The sequence below is a fragment of the Culex pipiens genome, chromosome 1 (assembly GCF_016801865.2).
Source record: "Culex pipiens pallens isolate TS chromosome 1, TS_CPP_V2, whole genome shotgun sequence".
NCBI lineage: Eukaryota > Metazoa > Arthropoda > Insecta > Diptera > Culicidae > Culex > Culex pipiens.
This window is the reverse complement of record NC_068937.1, coordinates 43992609-44002665: the sequence shown is the minus strand read 5'-3', so window position 1 is coordinate 44002665 and position 10057 is coordinate 43992609. Positions and strand designations below refer to the sequence as shown.

The 10057-nt window shown below is 50.0% G+C and overlaps 1 protein-coding gene across 1 annotated transcript; it reads right to left on the bottom strand.

Annotated features, from left to right (window-relative positions):
- Positions 1-1962: 1962 nt before the first annotated feature.
- Positions 1963-8236, bottom strand: LOC120412957 (uncharacterized). The gene is made up of 3 exons (XM_052711678.1): positions 2899-8236; positions 2526-2673; positions 1963-2158 (listed from the first exon to the last, which is right to left on the bottom strand). The coding sequence occupies exons 1-3, from the start codon at positions 8234-8236 to the stop codon at positions 1963-1965; spliced, it is 5682 nt and encodes a 1893-aa protein (XP_052567638.1).
- Positions 8237-10057: the final 1821 nt, after the last annotated feature.

Below are 10057 nucleotides of genomic sequence, written 5' to 3'. Positions count from 1 at the left end.
TTATATAAGCCATTTTTGTGTTTATGGAGCCAGTTGCACATGATAATGGCATTTGAGAAGGGCGTAAGTGTTTTAAATATTTTTGTATATTGTGATTTAAAATTTACCCTTTCTCAAAGCAAAGCCATTGCATCGTATCAAAAAGTGGTCGAAGACAAACTTTTAGGAAATTTGACGGGCTTTCTGAAAAAATACACTGAAAGAAGAAACGCGCAATTTTTTTAAGATTTTGGGGTCCTAAACAACTCCCCATAGTTTGAGAAAGATTGGTGTGAGGGGATTTTTTTTTTTTTTTTTGGATTTCGATATTTAACAAATCCACTTTTCATGCTATATCAACTCTCCTTTTTGACAAGTGCTCTAAACATCAAAATTTTCATAAGTCTGCATATTGACCATTGTCTTAAGTCCAATTCTTGTGAAGTTGCAGCGGTTTTAAAAACAAAAGTGTTTAAAAAAAACAGGGGTTTTGTTCATAATTTGGCAATTTCTATATGTGAAACTTGATTTTTCAGTTTCGAAAATATTTTCACAGGAAAGCTCGTCCAATTTGTGTGTATGTGACCAAAATTCTCATTGAGTTTTCTCAGCACTGGCTGAACCGATTTTGATCAAACCGGTTTCATTCGACTTGGTTTAGGATCCCACACATCCTATTGAATTGTTTGAAGTTTCGATAAGTAGTTCAAAAGTTATGTATAAACATGTGTTTTAACAAATAGCCAGGTCTCACTCATATGTATATAAACGATATCCAGATCTGTCATGCAACCGATCGTTGGTTAGATAATTGAAAGACCTTTCCCACGAGTTAATACCATGTAAGTGATATTTGTGTTCTTTTTATTCTGGAGCTAAAAGAAATAGATGAAATTTGTATCCAAACCCATCACATTATTACCCATTATTGGTAAATAGTGAGGAAGGCATCAACCACATAGGTGGATTAAGTTTGTTTTTTGACAATATTTCGGATTATTTTTTTTATCTAATTCAAAATTCATTGCCATTTTTGCTCATATAAAATTGCGTTTTTTTATTCATCAAAAACATATCTTGGAACCATCCATAAACCACGTGGACACTTTTCTTAGAAATCTCAAACCCTCCCCACTTCCATTAAAAAAAAATGGTTTTAATAACTGATTTTTTTTATTTCTGAGGGTTGCTCCAATTTTTTTTAATAGAAATAACGTGTATTTTTCATTCTATGTTTTCTAAGAAGCCCATCAGAATTCTTAAAAGATTTTCTTTGACCACTTTTTGATACAATGCAACCGCATCGTGATACAGTGGTCTTTTAAATTGATAATTTTTTATATAATGCCTTTAAAAATGTTAATTTTGAGTGTTGACTCATTGTACAGAACCGGATGGGGCCGGATCACTCTGGAGAGTTCCGGAGGAAATCAAACACGGCGGGCTACTTAAAAACGCAAACTTTTATTTGCCACTCGCAAACAGACCGAACTTCTTCAACGGACACTTTATTGGGATCTAACTCTAAAGTACATGAAACATACATGGCGCATTGGTGCACTTCGCGCCACCGATCGCAGTTAGCCGAGAGGGTTAATTTGGTGAGAGTGGGACCACAGAGAAAATATAAATTAGAGAGAAAGAGCGACTTCAGAACTGCCACCTAAACAGGCGAGAATTAGTACTGCGCGGGGTAGCACCAGCCGCGCGTACCACAGTACATCATTAGTCTACTCATCTTCCTACCTCTACCAATTCTTTACATCCCGGCCGCCTTGAAAGACCTTTCAAAACCTAACTGCATGACCATGACACTAATACTACACCTAACATCTAACACACCTAACAACTACTTACAAACAAACTAAATGTAAACAAATATACATGGAGCAACAAGGAAAAATTATCACTTTCGCTTTCGATCGCGGTGCATCATTCTTCGGCACAATAGGTGCATCAATTGTTCGCCGATCAGCTGATGACCTAGCCGTTCTGCTGCTGCTGCTCGTGGTGTTTCTGCTGCTGTCGATCGCTGCTGGTTGAATTCTTCGATTTCAGGTCAGTTTTCGGTGCGTTGTTAATCATCTCTCGCTGCATTTTAGGGCTGCGGCTTGCCGTGGGGCGTCTCAGACGGCGGCAATCTCGATCCTCGGATGGTCGTCCTCGACGACAGGAAACTCTGTGAACGAACATAGGCGGCTTTTTACCAAGAAAATCAGGGGGGAAATAAGACTCGCCTGGAGCGGAGGCCACCGTGGCCTCCGCGGGTGCCTCCGGCACCGATGCTGCTGCCCTGACGCGGACAGTGTGGGTGGATGAGCGGCGTACGTGCGACGTACGGTGTGTGTGCGTGGACTTGTGCGATGCTTTGAACTGCGTTGATCGTCGGGAAAGCTGGCCAAGCTGTACGACGACCGGTGCAGGGTGACTCCAGCGGCCGAATTACTGCAGTTTTTCGGTTGCTGAGTTGATCGTGGCTTTGCGCGTGTCCCCATGGGCACGAACATTAGCGATTTTTCTGGCGGTAGAAAACAGAAGAGCGTTACTGTTTGACTTTGCGTGGGAGACCACCGGTCTCCGGGCGCGCTCGCGCCGAGTCTAGTGCGACTAGACCAATCTTCTGGAATGCGTCCAGCGGGTAGATGCGGTTGGTGATGGGACCCTTGATTGACGGTTTGTTGGAGAGATACGGACCTTAGAGCGAGTGGGACAACAGCGAAACAGGTGCAGGGGAACATGGGCATCAACGCTGGCAGAAAAGAAATAGGATTACTTTTTGCTCAAGAATTACAATACATAAACTTAACTGGTGTGCGGGAGTGCACATCTGCACCCCCGCAGGTGCGTAAAGCACCTCGATGGAGAATGTTTAATTCTCTTGTTGTGTGTTTGGGAAGTTATCTGCTATGGGAAGGATACAGATCTTGGAGATTCCTCTCTCGTAGACTCCGTCCTTCGTTCTGACGACCGCAACGCGCACGTTGCCATCGCTCCCAGTGCGAATGTCGGTCACTCGCCCTAGGTGCCACATCTGTGGCGGCAGGTTCTCCTCTTTCAGCAGCACCATCATTCCGCAGAACAGGTTGTTGCGCTGTCTCGTCCATCGCGTTCGGTTGTGGAGGTCCGACAGGTACTGCGTCGACCACTTCCGCCAGATCTGCTGCACAAAGTCCTGCGTTCTCTGCCACGCTGACAGCCTGTTCTCTGGGACTTCCGTCAGGTCTGGTTCTGCCACCGCTGCCAGTGTTCTTTGGACCAGAAAGTGACCTGGGGTGAGGACGTCGAGATCGTTCGGGTCACTGCTGAGGGGTGTCAGGGGGCGAGAGTTCAGGCATGCTTCGATCTGCACCAACACAGTCACGAACTCGTCGTGCTGCAACACTCGCAAGCCAATCGTCTTCTTGAAGTGCGTCTTGAACGACTTCACCGCTGCTTCCCACAATCCACCGAAGTTCGGTGATCTTGGCGGAATGAATTTGAACTCGATGCTCGCCTTCGCCGCGTCTCTCACCACCGCTTCGTGGAACTGTTGATCGCAGAACAGCTTCGCCAGGTCGTCCAGTTCTCTCTTCGCTCCCACGAACGTCTTCGCGTTGTCGCACATGATCAGCTGCGGCTTTCCTCGCCGCGCGGTGAATCGCTTCAGCGCCGCCAGGAATGCTTGTGTGGTGAGGTCGGTCACAACCTCGAGATGTACTGCCTTCGTGACCAAGCACACGAACACAGCTACAAAGCATCGGACAGGTCTCGCCTTCCGACCGGGGTACGACAGCTGAAACGGTCCGCAGTAATCCACACCCGTTTTCAGGAACGGTGGAGCTGGATTTACGCGTTCTTGGGGTAGATCGGCCATGAGCTGATCTTGCACCTTGGGCTTGTTTCGGAAACACGGTACACACTCGAAGATGACTTGCCTCGCTGCGCGCCGGACGCTCAGCGGCCAGAACCGCTCGCGCACACTAGAAATCAGCAGCTGCAGTCCAGCGTGGAAGTACTTGTGGTGGTAGTGCTGTAGAATTAGTTTAGTTAGCGGATGGTGGTTGTCCAAAATCATCGGATGCTTCCTCCCAGCTGAAACTGCAGCGTTTCGTAGCCGGCCGCCAACCAGTATTACGCCCTCCACGAGCCTAGGATTGAGCGCGTTCAACTTCGAAGTCTCGTTAACTTCTCCCTTCTTTTCCAGATCTGCGAGCTCATGCGGGAAGCATTCCTTCTGCGCCAGCTTCACCAGATCCAGCAGTGCCGCTTCGTGCTCGGCGTGCGTGATGTACCCGCTCTTTCGGCACTCACGGTTGGCAGGTCGAGCGTTGTGAGCGAATCTGCGGCAGAGTGCGGTGACTCGAATCAGCTCAAACAACGACGAATATCGCGTGAACAGCTGCTCCGGCTGAAGAATCTGGACAGTGCAAGCGTACGACGCTCTCTGCTCCAGCAGTGCAGCTTCCAACTCCTCCTGCGTGGGATTTCTCGTCTGCGGCCACTTGTCTGGACTTAAGCACAGCCATGTGGGTCCAATCCACCACAGCGATGCGTACGCGAGCAATGCTGGGATCATGCCTCGAGACAGCAGATCCGCCGGGTTTTCCACACCGGGTACGTGGTGCCAGACACAACCTTTGCTCAGGTGCTGCATCTCCGACACGCGGTTTGCCACAAATGGATTCCAGCGAGATGGTGCGGACGCCAGCCAACTCATTACGACCATCGAATCCGTCCACAGATGGATCTCGATGTCGACCGGAAACAGAGGGCGTATCTTCTGCAGCAAGTGGCACATCAGCAGTCCTGACGAGCACTCCAGTCGCGGGATCGTCTCCTCCTTGGTTCGTCGCTTCAAGTCGGTCATCGGCGCCACCTTAGTCTTCGACGTCAGCAGGTTGACCGACACGCCACCGTTGCTCCAGGTGCTGCGCGTGTAAAAACACGCTCCGTACGCCTCAAGCGACGCATCGCAAAATCCGTGCAGCTCAAGCTTGACACACTGCAGGCTAAAACCGACCCAACGTGGCACAGCGATGTTGTCAAAGCTCATCATGTTTCGTCGAAACTCCTCCCAAATGTGCACAAGATTTTCTGGCAACGGCTCTTTCCAATCGACTCCTTTCTTCCACAGCTTCTGGAGGAAGATCTTGGCGATCACAACAACTGGTCCGACCAGTCCAACGGGATCGAAAATGCGTGCTGTGTCTGACAGCACCGTCTGTTTCGTGAATACCGTAGCGGCATTCCACGTCGGCGTTTTGAACTTGAACTCATCGCTGCTCGAGTCCCACAGCAGACCCAGTGTCTTCACAGCGGCAGTCGACGAATCCAACTCTTTCGCACCTCCTTCGTCTCGCAGCTCCTCGGGGATGGCTTCCAGCACGGCGTTGTCGCTGCTTCGCCACTTCCTGAGCAGGAACCCGGCCGCCATCAGCCGCTCGCTGGTCTCTCCAACCAGCTTCTGCGCTTCCTCGATCGAGTCGGCTCCCGAGAGCATATCGTCGACATAAAAGTCATGCTTGATGGTCTTCGCCGCCAGCGGATGTGTGGTTTCCACCTCTTCTCCGACCGTGCGCAAGCATTTCGTGGCCAGGTAGGGCGCCGACGCCGTTCCGTACGTCACCGTAGTGAGTTTGAAGGTGCGCACAGGTTCGCTCGGCGCGTCCCTCCACAAGATCCGCTGCAGATCCTGGTCATCTGGGTGAACGTTCACCATGCGGTACATTTTTGTGACGTCTGCGACGACGGCGATCTTCCGCAAACGAAAGCGAAGAATGATGGTCAGCAAATCATCCTGGACCACCGGTCCTACCATCAAAGCATCGTTCAGCGAGACTCCAGACGACGTGGCACATGAGGCGTCAAACACTACCCTCAGCTTGGTGGTCGTACTATCTGGTCTCAGCACAGCATGGTGAGGTAAATAATACGCCTGTTTCTCCTCCGTGTCTTCTTTCACCTCCTCCATGTGTCTCATCTCCAGGTACTCGTGAATGAAGTCAGAATACTGCTTCATCAGTTCTGGATTAGCGGTGAGCCGCCTTTCCAGCCCGTAGAACCGCTTCATCGCGATCGATCTCGACTCGCCTAGACTCTGCAGGATCGTCTGCTTCTTCGGCAGTCTGACAACAAACCGACCGGTCTCGTCGTGCACGGTGTCCGCCCTGAACAGGTCCTCGCAGGCGCTCTCCTCGAGCGAATGTGTACTCGGCGTCTGACACGACTCCAACTCCCAGAACTTGGCCAGCAAATCGTTGATCTCCGCCAACGCTTCTGCTTCTGCTGAGTTCTGGTTCGCTACGACCCGTGGTAGCTTTGCCGCTACTCCGTTGACAACGCCAGATACCACCCAGCCGAGCTCGGTGTTCTGGATCGTCGGGCTTGCTTCTCCAAGCTTCATCTTACCATCGGACAACAGGTCATAATAATGCTCTGCTCCAATGATCATGTCCACAGGTCCAGGACGGTAGAAGTGCGGATCCGCCAGCTTCACGTCCTCTGGAATGCTCAGCTGCTCGGCATCGATGTTGTTAAACGGCAGATTCGCCGTGACCTTCGCCAAAACATGAAACCTCATCGATGCTGCGAACTCCGAAATCGCCGAAGAACGAGCGCAAACAGTAGCGGTCACCGCAAAGGTGGAAGTGGATTCTGCAACGCCGATTCCTTTCACCCGCAGGTAGTCAGACTGCGGCTTGCATTTAAGCTTGCGCGCGAACTCCTTGGTCATCAGGTTTCGCTGGGAGCCACTGTCAAGCAGTGCTCGAGCGAACAGGGTGTGACCTCGCGAATCGCAAATCCGTACAACAGCCGTGGACAGCAACACTTCTCGAACCTCCTCCGTGCGACTTGGAACAAGGGACGACGACAGGTTGCACGCTGCTGTGTGGCCTGTGGCGAGCTGTGAGCTTTGTGGTTGTGAGCTTTGCGAGACTGGTGTCTGTGTAGGGTTTTGTGTAGATTGAGTGGGTGTGTGACGGGTTTGGCTTTGTGTCTTCTGTTGTGGGTAGTGTGTGGATGGTGTGTTCCCTGAATGAGGTCGCGACGCGTTCGGGCCTGCAGCGGCAGCGTTCGACCTTTGGCCAAAGTTCTCGTGAAGAAGCGTGTGATGTTTCCGCTTGCACATCGAACAAAATCCTCTCGTACACTTTTCCACGACGTGACCAGGCTGCAAACAGTTGAAACACAGCATATTCCTCCTGGCAACCGCGACACGCTCTGCACAGCTCATCTTCTTGACCGCAAAACACTGGAACACGTTGTGCTGAGGTCCGTTGCAAAAAAAGCATCCGCTTGGCTCAGCAGACGCAGCGTGACTCGACGCGTACTTCGGCGGGCGACGCTCGTTCCTCGTAGCTTTCTTCATGGAATCGATCGTCTGCAGCATTCCGCACTGTTCCCGCAGAAACTCCAGCAGCGTCTCGTACTTCACAAACTCCTTGGACTTCTTGTTGTGTTCCTCCCAGTGGCGCAATGTTGCGGCGTCCAACTTGCTAGTGACAACGTGAGCGAGCAGGATGGACCAATCCTCAGTCTTCACCCCGAGCTTGTTGATCATCTGCAGGTTCTTGTCCACCACGCTCAGCAGATGGTTCAACGCCTCAAAGCACTCGTCTCGTACGGGCTCAACAGCAAAGATGGCGTCGAGATGGCTCTTCAGGATCAGCTTCATGTTCCCGTAGCGATTCTCCAGCACGCCCCACGCCACCTGGTAGTTCGTATCTGACACGCGCACTGTGCTGATCTCAGCAAGCGCTTCTCCAAACAGTGAAGACTGAAGATAAGTAAACTTATCGAAATCTGAAAGGTTTTCACTATTATGGATCAGCGACTTGAAGGAATCCCGAAAAGTAATCCACTCGGTGATGTTTCCTCCAAACGACGGCAGCTTGATTTCGGGCAGCTTCACGCGCGAAACAGTCGATTTCGCCTGAGCAGGTGCCGCTTGCGTGGGTGCTTCCTCCTTCCGCTTTGCCAGCAACTTCGCCTTCAACTCACAGTACAAGTTCTCGAACTCCCATAACGCCTTAGTGTGCTCCTCTACATCCTGTGTTTTCTCCTTTCCAGCAGCATCAACCCCGAACACATCAGTGAGGACGTCGATCTTGCGCCGCACGACGTAGAACTTCGCCAACGCATCATCCAGCATGTTCAGCCGCACGTCGATCTGAGCTTCGTCTTCGCCATCCTTGAAGCCATCAACGAATTTCTTCGTCATCTCCAGCGTACTACGAAGCTGCCTCTCCTGCATCTGATACTCCCGCAACGTAGTCATCGCGATGCACTTCTTGGACCACAATTGACACCTGAAAACCCGACGCGCGCGACCTCTCGAAGACAGATGACAGAGAACAAGACCAACCCACTAAGCCAGGGACCCCAGAACCGTCAATCAAAGGGAGAATTTTCACCACACTCAAGAACCCAAGCTCAATAAAAATCGCATCAACTTCAGTTCAAACCAGTTTAATTGTGGATCACCACAGCTCAATAAAAGAAAATCAATTCAAATTGCAATGGCTGGCAGCGCATGCATCAGCTCCAAGCCACAGACCACAATTACTTCCCTTTGAATCCGCAAATCCGTCCGCAGCTCGAAGTTCCGTCCGTCCAATCGTCGACTCCAACAGCAACAGCAACCGTAGCAGCAACAACACCAACCGTCGAACTGCAACCGCCGCCGAATCCTTCCAATCCAACAGCACCTTCTTCAGCGTCCAACTGCAGCTCGTCGACGGTCAACTCTGGGTCGTTGAACTCCAGCCAGCGGTCGTTGAACTCGTCGCAGTCGTTCACCTCCGCACAGCAATGGCCAACACTGCTGCACTGCACAAATTTCTCCGGAACTGGTCCACCGGTCGAGTGATCCGGTTCGAAGGACCAAAATGTACAGAACCGGATGGGGCCGGATCACTCTGGAGAGTTCCGGAGGAAATCAAACACGGCGGGCTACTTAAAAACGCAAACTTTTATTTGCCACTCGCAAACAGACCGAACTTCTTCAACGGACACTTTATTGGGATCTAACTCTAAAGTACATGAAACATACATGGCGCATTGGTGCACTTCGCGCCACCGATCGCAGTTAGCCGAGAGGGTTAATTTGGTGAGAGTGGGACCACAGAGAAAATATAAATTAGAGAGAAAGAGCGACTTCAGAACTGCCACCTAAACAGGCGAGAATTAGTACTGCGCGGGGTAGCACCAGCCGCGCGTACCACAGTACATCATTAGTCTACTCATGTTCCTACCTCTACCAATTCTTTACACTCATCATGCCTACAAACTTTCAATGCATTGTATCATTGAGACGGACGGGTAAAAAAGTAGTACCTGAAAATTCCTGTTTTGAGCTCAAATTGCTCTTATGCATTAGGGGCCATCCATGAACAGCGTAAACACTGCTGTTATTGTAAGTCAAGAATTCTATAAAAAAGAATCCCTGCCTTCATCCACCCCAAAACAACATCCCGTCGTCTGGTCTGAACTCAGGCCACCAGACTCTTAATACCAAATCATTCCGAACACAAATCGTCATTCTCAGAATCGCACGCCCAACGACGCCAGACGGGGAAAATCACCGACCATGACCACACTAAACGCGATTTATCAACCGAATATTGAATCGGCATTTTTGCCCTGGTAATGTAATAAAAAGAAATTGGTCCCAGGGAAAAAAAACGGGGCAAAAAAGGATAGCTTAAAATCACCATAAGGATGAAAGATTAGCGAGCTTTTCCATTTTAAGCTCCCTCGGTGTGGCGGTGGGTTTTTAAGTGAGTTGCCAGATTGGTTTTAAGTCGTTGTGGGAATTTTTATACACCGTCATAAATTAGTTTTATTACACACCTTGACGGGGAGTTTCTGGGCTGTTTCTGCCGGTTATGGGGGGTCTTTTATAGGGCAGACCAGAAGAATGTGGTTTTTGGGGTTCTTTCCCGGCAGCAGTCCTATTGAAAGCATTAAAGAAAATTGAAAAATTAAATTAAATTATGTCAACCGTCCCGAAAACGTATGGCGATGAAGCCCAAATGTAGACAATTCACAGCACGCCAGCTTTTTTCAATCGCCTAAAAGTATGCAACCGTGCAAAGTA

Excerpts from the sequence above, each read along its gene's own strand:
- LOC120412957 (XM_052711678.1), bottom strand. The coding sequence starts at position 8,236 with ATGACTACGTTGCGGGAGTATCAGATGCAGGAGAGGCAGCTTCGTAGT. Across the intron at positions 2,674-2,898 it reads GAGAGGAATCTCCAAGATCT|GTCCGTATCTCTCCAACAAA; the intron begins GTATCCTTCCCA and ends ACTCGCTCTAAG. Across the intron at positions 2,159-2,525 it reads CTCCCACGCAAAGTCAAACA|AGTTTCCTGTCGTCGAGGAC; the intron begins GTAACGCTCTTC and ends GTTCGTTCACAG.